The 25,961-nt window shown below is 41.5% G+C and overlaps 1 protein-coding gene across 2 annotated transcripts in view; it reads right to left on the bottom strand.

Annotated features, from left to right (window-relative positions):
• Positions 1–15,812: 15,812 nt before the first annotated feature.
• LOC124795071 (ATP-dependent RNA helicase vasa) overlaps positions 15,813–25,961 on the bottom strand; it is a 69,823-nt gene continuing 59,674 nt past the window's right edge. For both annotated transcript variants that reach the window (XM_047258881.1, XM_047258882.1), the window contains 5 exons: positions 25,085–25,280; positions 24,778–24,975; positions 17,375–17,547; positions 17,196–17,291; positions 15,813–16,412 (listed from right to left, as the gene is read on the bottom strand). In XM_047258881.1, the coding sequence (XP_047114837.1) occupies positions 16,362–16,412; positions 17,196–17,291; positions 17,375–17,547; positions 24,778–24,975; positions 25,085–25,280 (714 nt within the window). In that variant the 3' untranslated portion in view covers positions 15,813–16,361. The remainder of the gene's footprint in view (positions 16,413–17,195; positions 17,292–17,374; positions 17,548–24,777; positions 24,976–25,084; positions 25,281–25,961) is intronic.

The raw sequence follows: 25,961 nt of genomic DNA, 5'->3' as shown, positions 1-25,961 counted from the left end.
TTCCCTCTATTATATTCATATATAATTTTTTTTTTTTTTTTTTTTTTTTTTTTTTTTTTAAACCACATTTCGGTCCTCTTCTAAAGTTATGAGTCTGATTGAACATCGAAGATAATTCGCTTCACATTCCGCCCACCAGCAATAACAAGTACTTCCAGAAACAATTCCACAAGGCAGCGAGTGGCTGTGTCGCGATCAGAACAGCTCACGCTCGAGCGTTTCCTCGCACTGCAGTGGCTACCGGCCAGATGCCACCCGCCGCCTGAAATCCGGCAACGCTCAGGTGAACACGGCGCGATGCTGTCAGTGTGGGTATCAACTGTCTTTTTCGAATTTGAAATACTAGTTATCATCTTGCAGTTAAGCACTGGATTTTGCATACTTGAAAACCATGAACTACAATTAAACGCTGTAAAATTGAGTCGCAAGTGGAAAAAGGTGTAACATCTGCAACATAATATTTACTTTTGGAATAACAGAGGGGTGAATGCAGAGGAGGCAGCTAGAAACATTTGAGCTCTGTGTGGAAAGAGTGCTTTTGGCAAATATACGCAGGAAAAAGATATTCTTGTTTCAACAAAGATCATTTGGCATTAATGATTTTCCACATTAAGGAAGTCTCGACTACTGATATCTGTGATGAATTACCATTTAACCATCACGCGACATTTGCATTCAAAAGGCAAAGTTCAGAAGTCTGGTGTAAGAGTACTGCATGCTCTAATTCGAAACAACAAAACTCAATGGAGTGACTATTATTGAACGTCATCAGGTCGCTCATTGAGCATTCCTATACAGTACTGTTACTGGTGAAGAGTTATGATGCCTCTATTGTTAACTTCCTAAGAAGAAATTAAACGCTGAACCCCACCAAAAGACAAACTCGAACGAAGAGTAGTGTGAACATAATATTTTACACCCGATAGCTCCAAAAATGTTTTGAGCTACGAATTCTGCCCCAAGGAGTGTGCATCACAGCTGGAATTTGTTGCCAACTGAGACACCTTTCGGTCGCAGTGTAAGAAAATTGACCTACAAAACTACATCACGTGTAATAAGGCACTCAGTTGATTTGAGAAACAAAACTGTCCAGGAGATTGATAGGAAAGGCATCTCTCAGGCACTTGTATTGATAGGGAAGTCCTCTCCCAAGCACTTGTCCCTCTCATCATATACTCTCAAAATTTTACCTTTTTCTATCTTGATTAATCAACTGTCAAGGCAATTCATTTCTAAACGAAAATGCTCTTCAAACTACACTGGTTTAATGACATCATTAGAACTAATAGTTTCTACGGACCTAGAATTTGGAAACTACTTTGGCATTGTCCGATTGTTTTAGGTATCGTGAAAGAAAATCCTGCTACTGATTAATTTCTCTTTGATTACTGTTGCGTTCAGTAAACTAATGGAAAACGCAACTAAAATATTCACCATACTAACTAATTAAATTCAGCTTAGTACAGAAACATCACTACAGCAGTCTGTCTTAATAAAGCATTAAGTATCTGTGAGACGATTGAGCCTATTTCATCACGAATTAGTAAGATATTACCGACTTTTGACTTTGAAAATGTTTGTATCTACTTCATGTCCTGTATCATTTGCCAAGTATTATGAAAATGTGGCAGTTCATAGACAAAATTATGAATTCACAACAACTATGTAGGAAGAAAAAAGTGGCATTATAAATTTTGCAGCAGCGTAAGGTTTTCGCTCCGATACCAAGGGGTACTAAAAGTAGCAAGACTAATTTTTCTTGAGAGTTGTCTTACGAATCCCTTATTGAGTTTGTATCCGCCCGCTTGTTGCTCTGCTACAAAATAATTAAAAATCTTGCTTTCAGCGAGTCTCACAAGGCGAACAGCAGCAGCTTGCACCTCGTAGCCAAGCTTGTTACCTGGGAACTGGTTTTTCCTAAAGTGGGTAGACATTTTGAGGTTGAATTGTTGGCAAGTATCAGTCAGACATGTGCCATTGGTGTAAGTGTTTCTGTGTGTTGAATTTGTGCCAATGATTAATCTATAGGTTTTTTCTGTCCCCAAATAGAGTTGAAGTCTCCTATTCGTATCTTCACACCATATTGATGAATTTTGCTCATTGTTTTTTCGAGTGTGTTCCAGAGTTTGACGTTTTCGGTGTTTTTTCTTATTTTCGATGTTGGTGGGGCATGTGCATTGATGAATGTATATTTTTTTATTGGAGCTCTGAATGAGCATAGTCGTCAGTCCATTGTTGATGGGTGTGATTTGACAGAGTTGATGATAGATCTGTGTTCAAGAAGATTGGTGCGCCTTTCGCTACCTTTGGTTATGTTTTGCTCTTGAAGATGCAATGGTTTTCGTAATGCAAGATTTCATTGTCAGTCATGGCTCTTGAAGAGCAAGATGAGAATTTTTTGGTTGATTTCTTATGTGAGATTATTTAGTTTTCGTGTTTGGATCAATGTATCAATATTTAGTTTTTAAATGCATGTTTTCTGCTTGTAGGGAAATTTACCAGAGATCTCCGATATTCTCTGCCGTGCTAGCCTGGACTCCCCAGAATCCGAAAATCCAGCTGACGCCTGTCGACGGGCAGGTTGTGTACCACCTGGGGTAAAGTTGATGTTGCTTGCTCAGTTCATGTTTGCTTGTGTTTCATTAGTTTGGCCTGGGTGATACCAGGACCAGAGGGTGTTGAAGCCTTTGGAAGCAAATATTTTCAGCCGAGCTCATTGAGCTAAGAGACGATGACCAGAGTACCGGTGATTTTCACTCAGACGTGTCTGGATTTTGGGTTCAACGGGCTGAGTAGCCGTTCAGGATTGTGTTAGTACTTGGTTCACCCCTAGTATTTCATTTCCTCAGTACCACTTATATGTGGGAGGCTTTCCCCTATCCGCTACATGGGATTATTGTGTCATCAGCAAATCCGATATGGTGTATCTTCCCACAACTGAAATAGATGTGTATGAACTCAAAATTTCTGTCACATAAATGTTGGTTATAATTACATTACATTGCTACTAGTAGACATACTCCTCACTTTTTCTTAGACAGTTGCTACCTGTTACTCCATCAAAGGAATTTATGTGTGCAGCATTGTTGCAATACAGACGTTCAATTTATCCGATTTCTGTAATTTCATTTTGATACCATATCATTCTAATCTGATTCAGCCAGTCAGTCAGTCTTAATGTGGATATCCGACTATGGCTCTCATCATATGATAGAATGGGTAAACCACATTCTTAATCGGACTGTTGAATCTAGATCACTTATCTATGACAGGGCCTGAATTCCTAAACACTATGGAAAATACCAATACAATGTGCATATTACAAATGTTTTTTTAAATATAAATATATGAAGTAACGAGATAACAGTATACAGGAGCAGAGCCCCATCCATCAGAGCAGAGCAGTGCAAGATGGGTTTCAGGGCCAAGAGAAGGTAAAGCTGTTGCAGTTTGTTCCACGACCACCGAACATCAACCAGATAGAGAATATGTGGGCAGAGGTAACAAGGTCATTGCCATGTGGACCTACAAACGCAAGCGACCTTTGGACGAATATAGAAAACGTATGGTGGAAAGAAAACCATCAGGCTACACTATCGACGACTTACTGTAATCAAGGCCCCTACACCTTCGGGAAATTTTACGTAATGATGGTGGGTGGGTTGGTTACTAAAAGTATACTCTTCCACAAAACCCATGTGGACAATTATCTGACAATCGGTAAAGCTTTGCTTTGTCACAGCTCTTTAGCATACAAGCCCATTTACTTTCAGTCTCTTACTTACAATTCTTGCAATGCAAGGTAATTGAAAAATCTCATCCACTCAATGCCAACTGACGAACTGTTTGGTGCACGTGTTGTTCAACACACAGCAGTCATCACCCTCACTGGAATCAATGACTGACAGTGTCTGTGTGTGTTTTTTGTGTGTTCACGCACAATCTGAATCAATACTATTAACATTAGAGAGAGACAATCAACAATATATATTACATGAAATATGACTGAAGTATTTTAATGCCTTGGGAAGTTACAAACTTAATCTTTGCCCAACCCACATCCTGCATATTACGTTAAGTAAGTAAAATGTATTGAATCCATAGTATCGTTATTAGAGACAGCGCGCTCTTGTTGTCGAGGCTCGCGACAAGTGGAGCGATTAGCAGTGGCCAATGCCGCCGCAATTTGTTTATGTTGGCTGAGCATTGACACTGCAGCAGATGCTTCACCATAAACAGAAAGAAATCACCTTGGCTCTGACCGTAGTGAGCGGACATCACTGCCTGCATGAACATATAGTAAGAAACGTGAGACACTATTCACAGGTGCCATGGAGGAGTTGGAACAGGTACCATGTCATTAGTCATCATCAGAATATTAACCAGTGATTAACTGTCCACTATTTGAATCCCAAGAAAATAGGAACCTTCTCACAGAGGAATGTGAGGTGATATCAAAATTTACCCAACATACAAAAATTAACTGCACAGCTTACATGCACGCATTGGTCGCACACAAGGAAATATGAAGGGCTTATTTCAATAGTGGTACAATTCCATTTTTGTTCATTCTGAGATACAGAGTCCTAAAATTAAATTAGCGCTGAAAAATCTGCAGTTGAGATCGGATCGGGGTCCTTTGGTTTGGAGCCAAGTGGAGGGTCTCAACCAGAGGCTTCGTCGACTCTGACGGTCTTGGCTGCAGATTTCTAGATTTGCACTATTGGGTGGGGAATTGTAAGATGCCCCTAGATAGGTCAGGAGTGCACTACACAAAGGAAATGGCTACTCGGGTAGCAGAGTACTTGTGGCGTGCACATGGTTTTTTTTTTAGGTTAGGCAGTAGTGCAAGGTGTCCTGATGAACACTTACCAGTCGATGTGCAGGCAGGGAAATCAGGACGCGCTCAGTGTAAAGACACTTGAGCTATCAAGATATTAGCAGTAAATTTTCAGTGTGTTCGGAATAAAGTTCCTGAATTTACTGCCCTCCAGGAACCGCGTGGCGCACAAATTATTCTCGGGACTGAGACCTGGCTGAACCCTGAGATAGGAAGTTTTGAAATATTTAGTGAGGGTTGGAACACATATCGGAAAGGCAGATTAGACACCGTAGGAGATGGTGTGTTCATTGCAGTTGACAAAAATAGTGTGTCTACTGAGGTCGAAGTAGAGTGTGATTGTGAAATTATCTGAACACGTTTAACAAGGCTACGGGAAATAAAGTTAATTGTAGGGTGTTATTACCAGCCACCAGGTTCCACCGTGACAGTTCTAGAATCATTCAAGGGAGTCTACATTCTGTACTGCAGAAGTACCCGGATCATGCTATATTAGTCTGAAGCGACTTCAACCTACCTAGTATAGACTGGGATGTCTATGGATTCATTACAGGTGATACAGACAAGCCGTCGTGTGAATTACTTTTGAACACATTATCCAAAAACTGTCTTGAGCAGCTACATCCACAGCCAACGCGTAATGGAAATATTTTAGATCTGGTAGCCACGAACAGACCAGACCTCATTGATGGGGTCAGTGTTGAGACAGGGATTAGTGATCATGATGATGTCATTACGACTATGGTTACGAAAGTTAAAAAGTCAGTCAAGAAGGCTAGGAGAGTATTCTTACTAGAAAGAGCAGATAAGCAGTTAGCATCCCACTTAGTAAATGAATCGACTTCATTTACTTTCGGTACGATGGACGTGGAAGAATTATGGGCAAATTTTAAACACATTGTAAATCACATATTGGACAAGAATGTGCCGAAAAAGTGGGTTACCAACGGAAAAGACCCACCGTGGTTTAACAGTGCAATTCAGAGAATGCTCAGGAAGCAAAGGCCGTTGCACTCGCGGTACAAGAAAGATCGGGAGAATGAGGACGGGCAAAAGTTAGTAGAGATTCGTGCTGCTGTAAAAAGAGCGATGCGTGAAGCATTGAACCACTACCACAGTCATACCTTAGCAAAATATCTTGCTGGAAACCCGAGGAAATTCTGGTCTTACGTAAGATCCATAAGCAGGTTGAGGGCTTCCATCGAGTCACTCACTGATCAGTCTGGCCTGGCAATGGAAGACAGGAGGATCGTACAAACATACCGCCGTTTGAGTCTCGTACAGATTCCCATATGGAGGACATAGTAATAAGACATCCCTGGGGTTGTGAAACAGCTGAACAGGTTGAAAATAAATAAATCGCCAGGTCCTGATGGGATTCCAATTCGGTTTTACAGAGAGTACTCTACTGCATTGGCTCCTTACTTAGCTTGCATTTATCGCGAATCTCTTGCCCAACATAAAGTCCCGAGCGACTGGAAAAAGTGCAGGTGACACCTTTATATAAGAAGGGTAGAAGGACGGATCCTCAAAATTACAGACCAATATCCTTAACATCGGTTTGTTGCAGGATTCTCTAACATACTCTCAGTTTGAATATAATGAATTTCCTTGAGACAGAGAAGTTGCTGTCCATGCATCAGCACAGCTTTAGAAAGCATCGCTCCTGCAAAACGCCCTTTTTTCACATATCTTGCGAACCATGGATGAAGGGTATCAAGACGGATGCCATATTCCTTGACTTCCAGAAATCATTTGACTCGGTGCCCCACTGCAGACTCCTAACTAAGGTACGAGCATATGGGATTGGTTCCCAAATATGTGAGTGGCTCGAAGACTTCTTAAGTAACAGAACCCAGTACATTGTCCTCGATGGTGAGTGTTCATCGGAGGTGAGGGTATCATCTGGAGTGCCCCATGGAAGTGTGGTAGGTCCGCTGTTATTTTCTATCTACATAAATGATCTTTTGGATAGGGTGGATAGCAATGTGCGGCTGTTTGCTGATGATGCTGTGGTGTACGGGAAAGTGTCGTCGTCGAGTGACTGTAGGAGAATAGATGATGACTTGGACAGGATTTGTGATTGGTGTAAAGAATGGCAGCTAACTCTAAATATAGATAAATGTAAATTAATTCAGATGAATAGGAAAAAGAATCCTGTAATGTTTGAATACTCCATAAGTAGTGTAGCGCTTGACACAGTCACGTCAAATATTTGGGTGTAACATTGCAGAGCGATACGAAGTGGGACATGCATCTAATGACAGTTGTGGGGAACGTGGACAGTCGCCTTCGGTTCATTGGTAGAATTTTGGGAATATGTGGTTCACCTGTAAAGGAGACCGCATATAAAACACTAATACGACCTATTCTTAGGTACTGCTCGAGCGTTTGGGATCCCTATCAGGTCGGATTGAGGGAGGACATAGAAGCAATTCGGAGGCGGGCTGCTAGATTTGATCATCACACGAGTGTTATGGAAATGCTTCAGGAACTCTGAGTCTCTAGAGGAAAGGAGGCGTTCTTTTCGTGAATCTCTACTGAGGAAATTTAGAGAACCAGAATTTGAGGCTGACTGCAGTACAATTTTACTGCCGCCAACTTACATTTCGCGGAAGGATCACAAAGATAAGATAGATTAGGGCTAGTACAGAGGCATATAGGCAGTCATTTTTCCCTCTTTCTGTTTGGAAGTGGAACAGGGAGAGAAGATGCTAGTTGTGGTATGACGTATCCTCCGCCATGCACCGTATGGTGGATTGCAGGTTATGTACGTAGATGTAGATGTAAGCAGTGCACACCTATTGCACTATTGTAAGAACCGAGACGCAGTATTTTGGATTTAAAATTTTGTTAATTTGTGGTAAAATGTTATGGAACCAAGCTGCTTAGGTCGTCGGTCCCTAAGCTTACACACTACTTGATCTAACTTACACTATGAACAACACACCCACCCACACCGGAGGGAGGTCTTGTGCCCCCAGCAGAGGGCACTATAGGGACACAGCATCCAACCTCTCTGCAGCACCTCATCAGATGCGAATTCCCATGTTAGCCACGTACCACATGCCGTTCAAGCTGTTCTCATCATGACGTACCCATAGCTGTCCTGCGGAATTGTTTCTGGAAGTACTTGTTATTGCTGGTGGGTAGAATGTGAAGCGAATTATCTTCGATGTTCAATCAGACTCTTAACTTTAGAAGAGGGCCGAAATGTGGTTTAAAAAAAAAAAAAAAAAAATTACAGTTAGACACGAACACACGACTACAAATTTAGAATGCGCAACGATTCCCACTAAACTACAGGCTCATCCAACACAAATCCATCTCAGAAGTAGAAAATACTTCCCCCTGACACTTCCCCATCTCGCAATGTTGCCAGATTGTGCAGATGGCCGGACTTAGCATTGTCAGGGGCAGTCACTTTTATTGGCCACCGTAAGTGAACGACTCTGTGGCAGCCGGCCAGCTTTTATGTCTAAGACTGCACATTTTGTAGCAGGGATTGAAGTTCTTGAGACAAATGAGTACCACATGCAATTTGTGTGTTTAATACTATACCACACAGCACCACAGAATACGTACCATTAGAATCACTGCATGGAAGGAAAGCATATTTAACTCAATATTACAAGAACAATGAATCCAGGTAAGTTGTTGTTGTTATGAATTATATGTGAATAGATTACAGGAAGGATGCTGGAGGCACACATGAAAGCAGAAGACTTTAAGAGTTAGAAAACAGGTATGGAAAAATGACGAAACACAGAACCCAAAGGAGTTAAAAGTAAGGAATAATGTGTTGCTTTGTGATGAATCGGTAATATGTGGTAGACCTAGAAAGCTACATTTACACTGGCGATGGCCATACAACATACTAAAGGTTGATACTCTGAAGGTAATAATGAAGATTTAAAGAAACTAAGGTAAATGCAAACTGACTAACAGCAATTTTAATTTCAGGTACGGCACATGTAGAAAGATTGTTGCTGCCACCGCCGCCATCACCATTACTCCAGCAGTGCAACAATGTTGACACACATTACAGCACCTAAATGTAGGGTTAATTGTGTCAACTATTAGACGAACAAGTAACACACAACATGGAAAAAAATGGTATTCAACAAGTGCTGCCATAGCCAATGATGCACAAAAACTGAAGAACTAGAATAGTGTCAAATTTCTTAGGATAGGTGAGTAAAATACTTTTCAGAACATTGGATACACTATAGCTATATATTACAAAGAGCACACACATAACAGAAATCCAGAAGGATTACTAAGGTTAACGAATGGTAAGTAGCAGTGGTATGGGCCACAGTAAGAAGAGTAAATACACTCCTGGAAATGGAAAAAAGAACACATTGACACCGGTGTGTCAGACCCACCATACTTGCTCCGGACACTGCGAGAGGGCTGTACAAGCAATGATCACACGCACGGCACAGCGGACACACCAGGAACCGCGGTGTTGGCCGTCGAATGGCGCTAGCTGCGCAGCATTTGTGCACCGCCGCCGTCAGTGTCAGCCAGTTTGCCGTGGCATACGGAGCTCCATCACAGTCTTTAACACTTGTAGCATGCCGCGACAGCGTGGACGTGAACTGTATGTGCAGTTGACGGACTTTGAGCGAGGGCGTATTGTGGGCATGCGGGAGGTGGACGTAAAGCCGAATTGCTCAACACGTGGGGCGTGAGGTCTCCACAGTACATCGATGTTGTCGCCAGTGGTCGGCGGAAGGTGCACGTGCCCGTCGACCTGGGACCGGACCGCAGCGACGCACGGATGCACGCCAAGACCGTAGGATCCTACGCAGTGCCGTAGGGGACCGCACCGCCACTTCCCAGCAAATTAGGGACACTGTTGCCCCTGGGGTATCGGCGAGGACCATTCGCAACCGTCTCCATGAAGCTGGGCTACGGTCCTGCACACTGTTAGGCCGTCTTCCGCTCACGCCCCAACATCGTGCAGCCCGCCTCCAGTGGTGTCGCGACAGGCGTGAATGGAGGAACGAATGGAGACGTGCCGTCTTCAACGATGAGAGTCGCTTCTGCCTTGGTGCCAATGATGGTCGTATGCGTGTTTGGCGCCGTGCAGGTGAGCGCCACAATCGGGACTGCATACGACCGAGGCACACAGGGCCAACACCCGGCATCATGGTGTGGGGAGCGATCTCCTACACTGGCCGTACACCACTGGTGATCGTCGAGGGGACACTGAATAGTGCACGGTACATCCAAACCGTCATCGAACCCATCGTTCTACCATTCCTAGACCGGCAAGGGAACTTGCTGTTCCAACAGGACAATGCACGTCCGCATGTATCCCGTGCCACCCAACGTGCTCTAGAAGGTGTAAGTCAACTACCCTGGCCAGCAAGATCTCCGGATCTGTCCCCCATTGAGCATGTTTGGGACTGGATGAAGCGTCGTCTCACGCGGTCTGCACGTCCAGCACTAACGCTGGTCCAACTGAGGCGCCAGGTGGAAATGGCATGGCAAGCCGTTCCACAGGACTACATCCAGCGTCTCTACGATCGTCTCCATGGGAGAATAGCAGCCTGCATTGCTGCGAAAGGTGGATATACACTGTACTAGTGCCGACATTGTGCATGCTCTGTTGCCTGTGTCTATGTGCCTGTGGTTCTGTCAGTGTGATCATGTGATGTATCTGACCCCAGGAATGTGTCAATAAAGTTTCCCCTTCCTGGGACAATGAATTCACGGTGTTCTTATTTCAATTTCCAGGAGTGTAGAACTATCTACACTAGAGTCAAGTGAGTATACTTAAATCAGAATTAGAAAAACTAGTGTTTCATGAAAACATACATGAAAGAAACTGACATGGGATTCATGTGGGTAGCACCTCAATTGCGACGATCAGTGAGTACACACTGCATCTATTAGCAGTATTTGGCCAGATTGAGGCGGACTACAAACAAATGGTAAATGCAATTTTAAAATGCACAGAAGGCAATACTGAAACCTCATGTATTAAATTCTTTATAGATTGGGAATTACTGAAGTGTAATAGATGCTGAGCTTTGAGATTTTAGTTTCCTGATCCTCTAACTGAATTATCTAAATTAGTGAGAATAATTGACTTCTATGTTTTTTTTTTATGGAAGTATACTAGGGTATGTAATCAACATTCCTTTGATAGACAATGTTCTTAATTTGTATAGAATGTTGCCATAGCCAGAACAGATTTCTCAGTCAAGAGGAAAGTACATATTTACCCAGCCTGAAAGTTTTTATTAGTCAATGAAGCTAGGAGGCAGTAAATGAAGTTGTCTGAAGAACAACTAAAGTGTAGCAAATTAACTGAAAATGAACATTGTGCAGAAAAACATTTGCACTACTCCCAACATTTGACTAGGAAGAGTCTGAAGCAAAACTGCTTTAGCCAATACATTAAACTCTTTAATAATTGTGTTAAAAGAATAGTGTGTTTGAATCAGAGTATTTGGGCACACTTAAACAGTGCTGAGTGGCTGTATGTCATTCAGAAGGAAGAACTATTTTCTGTGGAAAACACTTAAGGGCTTAGTAATGACAGTATGAAGTTTACAGAAGAAGATTTTTGATCTGAGTGGTTCACAGTAACCCCACAAAGAAAGACATGATACTGCAAATAAGTTTAGAATTAGATTGCTGCATAGAATAGAAATATTTGTATGTCAAACTTAGACCACTTAAACCACGTGGTAACAGCTTGATTTAAAAATAGCTGGTGAAAGGTTATATGGCCCACAGAAAATGACAGATACAGGAACAAGATCTGGAACACTCTAGGCATCTGACATTATTCCATTACTACAGATCTGAGCTTAACATTAATTTTGTTAGTTATATTAACATGTTGCATGCGATGCGAATGTTGCTGAGAATGCTTCTGAAGTCTGTAAATACTACGATGACAATGAACGTCGTGGAAAAATTTAGTAACAACTACTGTCAAGCAATGGCCAGAAACCTCTGTATCCGCAAGACTTCTTACTAGAAATATTGAAAGAAGAGCAATTGAAAAAAAAGCACAAAAGATAAAGATGACTCAGAATTTATGACTCCATACTGTTCAGAAATACACTGAGATGAATGAAAAATTGCAAAGTGTAACTATACAATGTGTGTTGTTTCACGGAAGTTTTATAACAAAACTGTACATTTCTGTGGAAAAAAGAATGTAAACACAGATTTCAAAAGCAACTAGTGCCAATGAATAAAAATTCTTCAAACAGGTGTTACTGTGAAGAGTAATGACACTCTTCCCAGTAGGGAAGGTATCTTGCCACCAGGAAAAATATAAGTCATTAACATTATTAAGAAAAAGTCAAATTCTTAGGCATGGCCAGAGAAGCCACTGAAAAGCGATGCAGAAGCGAGGTGACCAGCCAGACACCCGTTCACCAGCAAGGTGCAGATGCAGGTGCAGGTTTTATCATAGCAGCAAATGTTCTATAAACCTGTCATGCCTCCTTATCAAAGGAAGGGCATAGCAATTTTGTACAGTTGGATACATGTCAGCATGGGGATGGAGGGGCGGGGGGGGATGACACACACACACACACACACACACACACACACACACACACACACACACACTTTCTAAATGCACAGCCGTAGTTCACTTTCTAAATGCACAGCCGTAGCTTAGAACGTTTGCCCTTGGGTTTTATTAATAATTATTCCAAAAGAAATTTTTTGTGGAGATCGGAAATTTTTGAACTAAAAAAGCAAATCGTTCAGAAATTTGGATTTGTGGAATCTATATACTTTCTCCTACAGCTATACCACTAATTTTATTAGCCCAGAAAATAATTCAATCCAGATGAGTAATCTGTGAGTATGTAGCATTACACAATCTTGTCACATTAAGATTTCACAGTAAGAGTACTGGAACACCAACCTTTACTGTAAGTTTATGAGTTGCACTCCTGACAGTTACAATAAAATCATTAAACAAAATTACACTGATGAAAGAAAATAAATTTGTAGTTCAGTGCAGTGGAAATTTTATATCTGTACATACAATTACACGAGGTGCCCAGGTAATCATTTCTGACTGCCCAGGTAAGTGTAGCTTGTATGTTACTGCCACATTTAAAATGTTAGTATGGATAAATATATGTGCTATGTAGTATTACTTAGATACATTTGCTTGACAACCAGTTGAGCCCACACTGAGCTGAAAATAAGCGTAGCACACCATTCACAGAAGCAATTCACTCCCTAGATTGAGTTGTCTGAAGTGCACATTATTTTATCACACTACCAGTAACTGGACTAATTTAATACCATATTCATTACCCATTTGAGTCCAGAGCTTTTTTAAACCATGTGTTTCCACAACACAGTTGGCAGCTTTAAATACTGTCAGTGACAGAAATTATTTGCAGTTAATATTTTCAACTCTTGCTATAATGAGTAAGCTGAATAGCCAAATTAGAATAGCATATTTTGTTCCACTAATCTGATCTCTTTTACATCTGTTACATTAAAAATAGCACACTCACCTGTTTAACTTTGTTTCCCATTCTTTCCTATCAAGGGGGTGATTCGATGTGATCTATTTAATTTGAAAATACGAATGAAAATGAGGAAACTGGTATTAAAAGTTACCTAATGATACAGTGAAACCTCACTTTTACACTTTTCAAGGGACTTCAAAATAAATAGTGTAAAATGCGGGAAAATGTAAAATGCGGGAAAATGTAAAATGCGGGAAAATGTAAAATGCGGGAAAATGTAAAATGCGGGAAAATGTAAAATGCGGGAAAATGTAAAATGCGGGAAAATGTAAAATGCGGGAAAATGTAAAATGCGGGAAAATGTAAAATGCGGGAAAATGTAAAATGCGGGAAAATGTAAAATGCGGGAAAATGTAAAATGCGGGAAAATGTAAAATGCGGGAAAATGTAAAATGCGGGAAAATGTAAAATGCGGGAAAATGTAAAATGCGGGAAAATGTAAAATGCGGGAAATAAGTTTTTAAACTGTAAAAGTTACTTATAGGATACCCCCTTGCACTTTATGCATGATGTATGTACGTAACAGGCATCAAAAGACTTGTTAGTGACTATTATTATCTAATAAAGGTCTATTAGCTGATAAAAACTGCTGATGTAACTGGAATTTCTAACTATCTGGGAAGGGGAAACATTTGACAATTTCAAACTTCATAATAGATGTTTCTGGAAAGCCTGCAGCTATCATTAATTATTTAAATAATGGAATACTGCCCTAGTAATTTATTTTTCATGCTTAGCGAGACGTATTTCGGTAATTTTTTCTCGTTAAGTGCAAATATGTAAGTAAGTATTTTGTATGGTGTTTGAATGTGTTACTCTGCGTCTTTTTGAGGTTATCAGGTACTGTGTCTGATCGGTTATATAGAAAAACGAGTGCACACGCACGGGCACGCACGCAAACTTTCACTCAGTCTGTGTACTATCACAAAAAATATATACGTAAATACTGCACTTAACAACGAGAATAAATTCTCGTAACACATTTTGCGCAACATAAATACAATACAAAACCGGCACTGTGTTTACACCAAAAATATTTAAGTAACCACAAAGTGAATGACTGTGTCAACTAGCACTTCACGTGGCCATACGCCGGAACACGCTAAATATGGTTCGACAAAGGTGTCACGATGATCACAACAGTCACGAAACTGCATCTACGCAGTAGAGACAGTTTGGAAATGGTTGTGATCGGTCATGATATCTTCATTCGAACGTACTTATATACTCCCGTGAGCCACCACACCATGTAGACCTGGGCAACGGCAGGAGATACGACACAAATTGTTACAACTTTTACTTGTTTACCAGTTCAAATCCGCTGAATAGAGTGCCCTGGTGTCAAGAAACTTAACCACTTAATATTTGAGAACACTACCGGACGTCCAACATTGTGCCAGCATCATATTTTCCCCCAGAAGTATTTTTTCGTAATGCATAAATCATGGGAAAATTATAAATATGTTGACACAAAATCAGGTGCAAATTAATACTGTGGGCATAGGAAATTTGAAGGGACTGATAAATGTCGTAAATGGCGGAAAAACATTAATTCCGGGAACGCAAAGGCAGGGTTATACTGTATTTTACTTTATATTACACACATTAACGCTGAAAAAAAAATAATTCGAAAATGAAAACGCAATCTGTGAAGCCGAATTGTGTTCAGTTTGACTAGTAGTCTGCATTCAATGAACTACATATTGCCAAGTACAAGAGTGGCTCAGTTCTTAACACAAAAAACCATTACCACAAAATATCTTCAGAGTATAAAACAGTTTAACAAACAGAAAAATTCAATTAGAGCCTTGACCGAGATTACAGAACCAATGAATATCAGTGACAAAGAGTGAACCAAAGCGTGAAGACAATTTACAACTATCTCTTCTTAAGTACTTCAGGAAATGCCTTAAGCTAAAGAACTGTTTCACATGAATTTACTGAGTCAGGTCCTATTATTATATGCACATTAAGGGAAGATCATTGGAGAGTAACTACAGTTTTAGTAACTAACTATTTACAACGGCACATCCAGTATTTGAACTTATTTATAAATCCTCCCAGTCAAATTAAATTCACCGTTTACTTACAGCAAAAGCATAAACCTCTGTTCCTGAAGAATTTCTGCAATGGCCAACCTGTAGACCACAATTAGGGAGCCCATCCTACGTAATGTGTAGTAACAGAGCAATAGCCCTTACTATTGCATGATTTTTTTTTATTTTTATTTTCCTGTCCAGCATTTTTCACAATTCCTATGAATCCTCCTCAAAAGAAGCCTCTGAGAAGTAGTATGTGAAACATTTCCCATCTTAAATAGACATCACCTCAGAAACTTTACAACAGAAATTGTAATGTGCCACAATCATACCACTGAGTAACAGCTGCTGAATATAAGGAAAAATTAGGTACGGATTAAGGAGATTCTAGAGCCACATGAGACCATTTCAAACAAAACGTTTATTGCTTTAGAAAGGGCGCATCAAACAGATAAGCAGGAGGCTGTAACAGAATGGCTAACACTGAAATCCTGAACATTTAAATAACCGTGGTAATACGGTTTTCAATAAGCATCCCTTTTGTTAGCAATAAACAATACTGCAAAAATATTGAACAGGATTCACAAAATTCTTGAATCAAACAAATGTTATCCTCACAAACAGTGTTACTGTTAACTGACTACTAAAAAGATACGAATTAACAGTCTGAGCACAATACTGTAGAAAATTAAAGGTAATGAATCACAGCTGCAAATTAAGTCTTTAACAGTAAAAGTTTTGTACTAGAACAGCAACAACACAATCACATTTAAATGATCACAACATTCAACAATCATAGGAATAAACTGATACAAAATAATAAGTACTGTGAGGTGCATTCTAGCAGTCCATAACATCTAACACTCGAGTCACAGCTTACACACCACAGTTCTTGCTCTCTCATTAGGGTCAAAGACACTGGAATGTTTCATTTTCCAACAAAAGTCTATTTCACCAGGCTTCTTCTGGCTCAGGAGGCCCTGCAAGGTTTTCTGGCTCAAACTGGAACACAGTGTCAAGACGATTAAAACATGAAATAAACAGATGCATGTTAACATGGACAGCAAACAAGTCCTTTTTCATCACGACAAAGCACCAGCACACACCTCAGTAGTTGTGGTCGCAAAATTATTGGAAATAGGATTTCAACTCGTTTCACATCCCCCTATTCTCCAGACTTTGCTTCCTCTGACTACTATTTGTTCCCCAATTTGAAGAAATGGCTGGCGGGACAAAGATTTTATTCAAACAAGGTGGTGATTGCAGCAACTAATAGCGAGGTACTGGCAGAAGTAAAGCTGTGAGGACGGGGCACGAGTCATGCTTGGGTAGCTCAGTTGGTAGAGCACTTTCCCGCAAAAGGCAAAGGTTCCGAGTTCGAGTCTCGGTCCGGCACACAGTTTTAATCTGCCAGGAAGTTTCAACTAATAGCTATTTTTGCAGACTTAGGCAATTCCTATTATTTGGAGGGGGTCAACAAATTAGAACAGTGTTGGACAAAGCATATAAGTCTAGAAGGAGACTATGTCGAACAATAAGAAAAGGATTACCCCAAACACGTAATTGGTTTAATTTTTACACAGACTTTTCGAACGCCCCTCGTATGCATGAAGAATAACAAGTGACCTAAATCTGCTCATACACAATTTATTCTCATTACACACTGAAGTATACAATTACTTTTGCCCCGTATCTTTCACATTTACTCCACACCAGTCATTACTGAAGATCGTATTACAAAGCAAGCAAATAATATAAACTAACACAGCATTTGAAACTACTTACATTTCTGATGTCAGAGCCACCGAACTGTCCACCTCTATATGCTGATACACCACCTTTGGCATCACTTTCCAGGAAAGATGGAACGTTCTGGTTCGCCTGGAAGTTCATTGGATTAGAATCATAAGTCACCCCTGTGATGATACTCTTTACTCTGAACTGTCAATATGTTAATGACATACCTGTTGCAGTATTTTCACTAAGTCCCTAGCTAATGGTGCATCCACATCTGGATCATAGAAACTTGTCGCCCTTCCTCTATTTCCTACTCTTCCTGTTCGGCCAATACGATGAACATATTCGTCAATGCTTTTGGGTAGATCATAGTTTATAACATGAGCCACATTCTTTATATCTGAAACAGTAATGGTTTATTACATTTTTGATACCTTTTGGGGAAAGGTACAGCCAACTGCACACACCCCCCACCTTCCCCCCTCCTGTATTTTCATCAATCTCTACTTTTTTAATGACTTCTTAAGCAATGTAAGATTTGAAAAGGTCGACTTTTTCTAAGAGTACTGATATTTTCTTCCTTGGGTGCAATTTTTGGCCTTGCATCATTGGCAATGTGTGTTCAGAACACCTTAGTGGCAGTAAGTGTACAAACATACATATGTTATTGGTACAGTGTCATTGAGTACTTAAGTGCAAAACACACACACACACACACACACACACACACACACACACACACACACACACACACACAAGTTACAGTTACAAAACACACCACTTACAAAACCTTCAGATATTAGAGTTATCAATTTAATACAGAGTTCACAGAACATCAAAACATAGGAGTAAAAAATATATATTAAGATACATATCAAGATACATATCAAATTTCACAAAATCTTTTGTTAGTCAGGTTTTTAATTTCAATATTAATCAGCGAAGGAAAGGATAGTTGCTACTCATCATGTAGCAGAGAAACTGAGTCATAGATAGGCACGATGCCACTCAAGAAACTGTCCACCCAGTTCACGCCCTGCTCTGACCTTTAACTATCACTATCCACCGCTTCCACAACAATCTCCAAACCTCCCCACATAACCTCGTAGCAGACAAACCCTGTGTCGCAGACCTACTACGTATACCACACCCTCCAATACTCTCCCACTACCACAGAATCCAGAACCTAAACAGAGCCAAAACATCCAAAAGCCATAGCCCCACAGAAATTTCAGTCCTTTCCCAAGCCCTCATCTTTCACCTCACTTCCAAATTCCATCATGCAGGACTTGGTAAAGACCTTCTCTTTTCTCCAGTCCTTACAGCGGGAACACTTTTTCATCAGCAACCCTGACAACCAAAGATCGATTTTGAGCCCTGCCCGGCTCTATTTACTCCTCCATCCAACCACTATCAACCCCAACTGCACCCAAATCACCCCATCAACTTTCCAGAATTTCTTAACCTCAAACGTTGACTAACCATCATTCCTCAAATCCCTTAACATGCAAACTAACCTTACATCTGACGGAAGAACCACAACCGACCGCCTAAAAACAGATCTCGACCTTATAATCCTACCTGCTGATGAAGGCTCCACCACTGTTTCGAACCACAAGAATTGCCTGGTAGAAGGGCTTCACCAGCTGTCAGATTCATCCACATACAAACCCTGCCACAGTGATCCCATTCCAGAAATCCAACAGGATCTCCAGTCTCTCATCCCCACAGTCCATCTCCCTCCACACCCCAACCACTCCCAACGCTCCTAACTTCTACGCACTTCCTGAAGTAAACCCAACCACCCAGGACGCCTCATTGTCTTCAGTTACTGTGCCCCACTGAGAGAATCTCTGCTTTCAAAGACCAACACCTTCAGCCTATTAGCAGAAACCTACCCTCTTGTATAAAATATACCACCCATTTCCTTTACAAATTCTCTACTGTTCTTGCTCCTTTACCACATTGTGCCCTGTTCATCGTTTACTGATGCCACCTCCCTTTACTCCAACATACCTAATGCACATGGCCTTACCACTACTGAAAACTGCCTTTCACAATGCCCTACTGATTCCAAACCAACAGCTTCCTTCCTATTCACCATGACCAACAACATCCTCATGCACAGCTACTTCTTTGAAGGCATTACCTATGAACAAATCAGGGGTACAGCTATGGGAACCCACATGGCACCATCCTTTGTCAACCTATTCATGGACCATCTACAGGAATCCTTCCTGAACACCCAGAATCCCAAACCCTTCATTTAATTCAAATTCACTGATTACATCTTCATGATTTGGATTGAGGTTGAGGACACCCTATCCACACTTCTCCAGAATCTTAACACCTCCCCTTTCAATTCACGTTGTCTTACTCAACCCAACAAGCTACATTCCTGGATGTTGGCCTCTACATCAAAGATGGCTGCATCAGTACCTCTGTCCATATCAAACCACCAACCACCAGCAATATTTCCACTTCAACAGCTGCCACCCATTGCATACTGAGAAGCCCCTTCCCTATAACCTAGCCACCTGTGACCATCACATCAGTAGTGACTAGTGGTCCCTCTTTAAATATACTGACAGTCTCACTGAGGTCTTCCCAGACCATATTAGCCTCCCAACCTTGTACAAAAACATCTCTCCCACACCTTATCTCCCCAGTCACCCACCACCTCCAAGTTCCATCGTCTGGCCATAGAGCAGCATTCCCCTTGTGACTCAGTACCACCCAGGACTGGAGCAACTGAATCACATACAACACCAGGGTTTCGACTATATCTCACCGTGCCGTAAAATGAGGAATGTCCTTTCCATTAACCTTCACACTCCTCCCACAGTGGTAGTCCACTGCCCACCGAACCTACACAATGCCCTCGTCCATCCCTACAAAAACCCTGCTTCCAACACCTTGCCTCATGGCTCACATGCCTGTGACAGACCTAAATGGAAGACCTGTCCCATACAACCCACCACCACATATTCCAGTCCAGTCACAACCATCACAGGGCTACCTGCAAAACCAGTCATGTGATCTACAAGTTAAGTTGGTTGGTTTAAAAGAAGGGGGAGGGACCAAACTGCTAGGTCATCGGTCCCTCGTTCTGATCAGAATAATTCCACTAAGGTGGGAGTAAAATAACCGAGACATACAAAACACAGCAGAAAGATGGTTGGTTGGTTTAAAAAAGAGGAGGAGAACCAAACTGTGATATTATCAGTCCCTTGTTCCCAGTAAAATAAATACACAGGGAAAAGAGGAAAGAAAGGATATGTACAGAACAATAGCTGGAGAAAGGACGAACCAGAAGGACAACCAACAATACTATGGACAAAACAGGAAAAGAAAACCACAGAGAGAAGCAAGAAACACGTAGAAGGGGTAAAAATAAAAGAGCAGATGACCATGGCTGGCCGACCACGAGTATAAAAAGGAAAAGCCAGCCACTCTGCGACACATTAAAACATCCACCATAAAAGTATTACAGTGGAGAACACAAAGGGACAAAGGGCATGCAGTAAAATTTATATAAAACGATAAAACCCAACGTCACGTATAAAACATAAAACTAAATTAGCTGACGAGTCCAGCAACTGAAGAGTCCGTCGTAGGGCAGCCAAAGAAAGACAGCACAACAAGATATGGACCACTGTCAGGCAGGCACCGCACAGACACTGAGGCGAGTTACCACAGCGCAGGAGGTAGCCGTGTGTCACCAAAGCGTGGCCAATGCGCAGCCGGCAGAGAAACACTGAGTCCCTGCAAGAGGCCCGCATGGAGGACTGCCACACATTCATAGTCTCCTTAATGTCACGCAGTTTGTTGTGTGTGCTGAGGTTATGCCATTTCGCCTCCCAAGGCCGCAAAACCTTGCGGTGTAGTACTGAATGCAGGTGAGTTGCAGAGAAGCCGATCTCCAAAAGTGGTTTCCGTGAAGCCTGTTTGGCCAGCCTGTCAGCAAATTCGTTGCCTGGGATTCTGACGTGACCTGGTCCAGACAAACACCACTGAACGACTGGACCATTCCAGGGCATTTATGGACTCCTGGATGGTCGCTACCAAAGAACGACGGGGTAGCATTGGTTGGTAGGTTGTAGGCTGCTCAAGGAGTCAGAACACGGAAGAAATGACTCACCAGGGCACTAACAGATGTGCTCAAGAGCACGAGATATAGCCACCGGCTTGGCAGTGCAAACACTGCAGCCATCGGGCAAGGAATAATGTTCAATATGTATTTCATGGACATACTCGAAGCCGGCACGAGCATCAGCCATCTCAGGGCTATGTGAAAGGTACAGGAGAAACCACTGCATAGGTGTACATCATGGAGGTGTACGTGAATGACCCCCAAGTATAGGTGGTAAAGGCAAGGACCCCAGTTTGGAAAGAAGGGATCGGACACGAACTGGAATTGGAAGCCCTGACCAGGTCCGCCAATGTGAGAGAGGAACTACTGTGGGTGGGAAAAGTAGACTGTGATTCAGATGCGCAGGAGAATTACGAAAGTGTCCATCAGAACCGGCGAGCAGTTGTGCATGCCTAACCTTCAATGGAGGGACTCCGGCCTCCACCAGGACACTGGTCACCTGACTTGTTCTAAAAGCTCCCGTCACTAAGTGAACGCCACAGTGGTGCACTGGGTCGAGTAAACAACATTTACGGCACCGCCAAACCGTAAACCAGACTCCCACAGTCAAGGCAGGATTGAACAAGGGCTCTGTAGAGCTGCAGCAGCGTAGAGCGATCTGCACCCCCGTTGGCGCTGCTCAGGCAGCAGGTGGCATTGAGGTGCTGCCATCACTCCTGCTTAAGCTGGCGAAGGTGAGGTAGCCAACTCTATCGAGTGTCGAAAACACTTCCCAAGAATCTATACGTCTGCACTACAGTGAGTGGATCATCATCATGATAAAGTTCAGGTTACGGATGAATGGTACGATGCCGACAGAAGTGCTCGACACACAATTTCGTGGCTGAAAACTGGAAGCCATAGGCTAGAGCCTATGACTGCGCCTTGTGAATTGCTCCCTGTGGGTGCCACTCAGCAACACCAGTACTGGAGGAGCAATACGAAATGCAGATGTCATCTACATGCAGAGAAGGGGAGACCGATGGCCCTTCAGCTGCTGCTGCTGCTGCTAGGCCGTTAATGGCCATTAAAAATAGAGAGAGACTCAATATGGAGCCCTGCGGAACGCCATTCTCCTGAATACGGAGGCAACTATGAGAGGTACCAACATTGACACGGAAAGAACGGAGCAACAGGAAGTTTTGGATATAAATCGGCAGCAAGCCCCAGAGACCCCACTCATACAATGTGGCAACGATATTATGTCGCCAGGTCGTGTCGTATGCTTTACGTAAGTAAAAAAAGACAGCAACCAGGTGTTGGCATCTGGCAAATGCTACTGGATGGCAGACTCGAGGGACTCAAGATTATCAGTGGCAGAGTGACCCTGGCAGACGCCACCCTGACATGGAGCCAGTAGGCCACGACTCCAGGACCCAACCCAACCACCGACACACCCTATGTTCCAGGAGCTTACAGAGAATGTTGGTGAGGCTGATGGGCCAATAGCTATCCACACAAAGTGAATTTTTACTGGGTTTTAGCACCGGAATGATTGTGCTCCCCTGCCATTGTGATGGAAAGACGCCATTGCACCAGATCCGGCTGAAGATGGGGAGATATCACTTGTAGTCAGAGGAGATATGTTACATGGGTTTATAAAGTGACGAGATGGTTAACTACAGAACTGCGTGCTCAAAATCCACATTGTGCAGTGTTTAGTAGATTGCGAGACTATCCACCATACCATCCTTAGTCCTTGACTGGAAGGTGCTTTTATATTTAGCATAATACAGTGGCAGTTGTTGAAGTCTGCCCAGCATTGGTTTCAGGCTGTCTTCATTGCAGGTTGCATAGCCCCATCTACGATGTCCTGTCATCCCCTTCCAATTCACACCCCCATCGTCGTCACACACCATCTTACTGGCTCTGTTACCCACCTGTCACATGCTTACTCCATGCACCAGCCACCTTAACCTCTCCACATTCCTAGCCACCAAATCTGCTGCCTCCCTCCAAACCCTTACCACACCCCCCCCCCCCCAAAAAACCCCAAACCAACTGTCAGAATGAAATGATTGCACTGACTAGTCAGCACAAGGTAGGGGCATAGGTGAATGTGTGTACATGTATTTTAGTTCTCTTTTAAATGTAGCTAACAAGGCTTTTGCTATTCTGGGAGTGATCTCTCTCCAATTTCAAGCACTGAACTGGAGGAACAAAGTAGGAATCTCTCACTATTTTCTTCCCAATTGTTTATGGAGGCTCACGAGCTTTGGAAAGGAAGGGGACGGGGTCAGACTGCAAGATTTGAACAGAGTCTGAAGTGAAATGAAATGAAATCCCTCAATGACTTTTTCTTCAGCGACTATAGCCATGTTAAGCTTTTTGAAAGAAATTTTCATAATTTAATTGTAGATTTGTGTTATTTCATACAAACAATTTCGACTTTATAACAGTTCTCATGTGCGGTTTGAAATATCTCAAAATTTCGAACCTGACTAAACGACATCATCAAAAAGGGTTATTTCTGCAAAGACATTTAGCAGATTGCATTATTAGAGATTCAAAATTGCACTTCAGAATGGCTATAAGGCTAAATCATGATGTTTTAAATAAATGAATACCAATCTAGTCACATAGTGGGAATATTTCAACATGTAGCCCGTATTTCTCTAATAGGACTGACAAGTTTTAAGATCACATGACAAACAGCCATGAACAGGTCCTCAGGCCACCACAGCATAAAGTTAGGCTTCGTCAAAACTGTATAAATTAATCAGCTGAACTTCCTATCTTTTCCCATTATTGGAGAAAGTCTGGGAACTTTTTTTCACGTTTCATTAGACCTCATTCTCTTGACTATTTTAGTGTTAGGAAATCCAGCAATGGGAATGAGTGCATAATTTCTGTACCATCTCTAATGTGAACGTAACAACAATGCTGCGTTATCCGGTAAATATTTATTTAGTGTGTGTGTGTGTTTGTGTTTGCAAGTTTTTAAAAGTTATGGAATTTAACAAGTAAAAGTTATTGCAATGGTTCTTACATAACAATATATACATAGAGCTACAGGTCTAGACAGCGATTTCACTGCTTAAGAACCTAGAATACTTTCAGTAACATGGAAAAAAAAAAAATCATATTTCAAGTCCCTGACATGTGAAAAATTATGAGCAACAGACAATAATTACAAAATATGTTTTGCAGTGCTGAAGAATCGCGTGCATGTACTAAAGAATGAAGTGCATGTACAATTTGTTTCAGACAAAACCTTTCAACTGAACTGAATAATTCTTCCCGCAGTTTTCATTGCTGTGTAAGCATATTTATTCAAAAATAGTCCCATGCTAACTTCAGTCATCAATACATCTTGCAACCACCACCAAAACTGTATGCACACAGTTTTCACAAAGTACTGTGGAAGGAAGAAGTAACCACTCCAGCCTTATCTTTAACTGATAAAGCAGTGCATTTCTTTTTTTTTTCCAAGTATGTTCCATGACCAGGAGCGTTTACTGAGGCAATAACAGTATTTACAGTTTCATCATATCTCACCTAGACCTCTGGCTGCAACAGCAGTGGCCACAAGAATTCCCATTCGTCCACTCTTAAAATCATAAAGCGCTTCTTCTCTTTGACTTTGAAGGCGATCACCATGAATACTTGTTGTTGGAAATCCTGCCTCACATAAAAATGCTGCCAAAAAATCTGCAATCCTTTTTGTTTCCACAAAAACAAGTACCTTCTTGCCACCTGGAACACAATGTACTCTTGCAATTACTGCTTTTTATTCTCTTCTTTTACACACACACACACACACACACACACACACACACACACACACAGAATGTAACTCACAAACCTTCTTCCTTCAGTATTTCTGTAAGTTTTGCTCTCTTGTCAAATTTAGATACTTTGTAAAAAATCTGTTCCACATCACTACAAGCACCACCAACAATCCCAACAGCCAGAAATAAGTAATCGGACAGGAATTTTGTTGCTAGTCTCTGAATTTCTTCAGGGAATGTAGCGGACACCATAACTGTTTGACGTTCTCCCTGAAAGCAAGTAAAATGTTTACAGCAACTTGTTGAGCAATGGAAGTATTTCCTATGTAGCTAAGCACATGTTACACTGAATTTAAAAATCTCATTTCATTCAATCTCTTTAATATTTACAAACTTATTAAAAGATCTGTGACAGAGATACAAAAATCAATCCCTAAAGAAAACATTAACCTTTTCTTGCTAATTCTCAGTAAGTACTAAAGTTTCTGAACAAGTGCACTGTGTATTCTACATATTCTTGAGAACTTAACCACTACTGACAGCAACATTTCCAAATGGCAAGTGAATATGACTTGCATTTCAGCATTTGAAAATTAATACTTTAAAATGGGTAAAAATCTGTCACTCACCTAACTTAAACTCTTTCAAGAGCATTTAGTAACAATAACAGTGTCACACAATTGCTACGTCTTTGATAGCCTTTCCATGTTGCGTAACTGAAAAGTTGCAACTATTATCCCAACACAACATTCGTGTTGTTTTCAATAAAGGCTCACATTTTCTTTGATTCTGTGAATCTGCATACTACAGAAGCCACTAACTTTATTAAGGGCAATGCCAATTGCATTATTTTGTAAAACCTTTGAAGTAACAATCACTCACAACACCCAGGCAGTCTTTTTCTCATACCTATGTGATACCAAGTATTATTCTAGCATTGGAACTGGGTAC

This window comes from Schistocerca piceifrons, chromosome 4, assembly GCF_021461385.2.
Source record: "Schistocerca piceifrons isolate TAMUIC-IGC-003096 chromosome 4, iqSchPice1.1, whole genome shotgun sequence".
NCBI lineage: Eukaryota > Metazoa > Arthropoda > Insecta > Orthoptera > Acrididae > Schistocerca > Schistocerca piceifrons.
The sequence above is the reverse complement of the archived record's forward strand: the minus strand, read 5'-3'. Positions and strand labels throughout refer to the sequence as shown.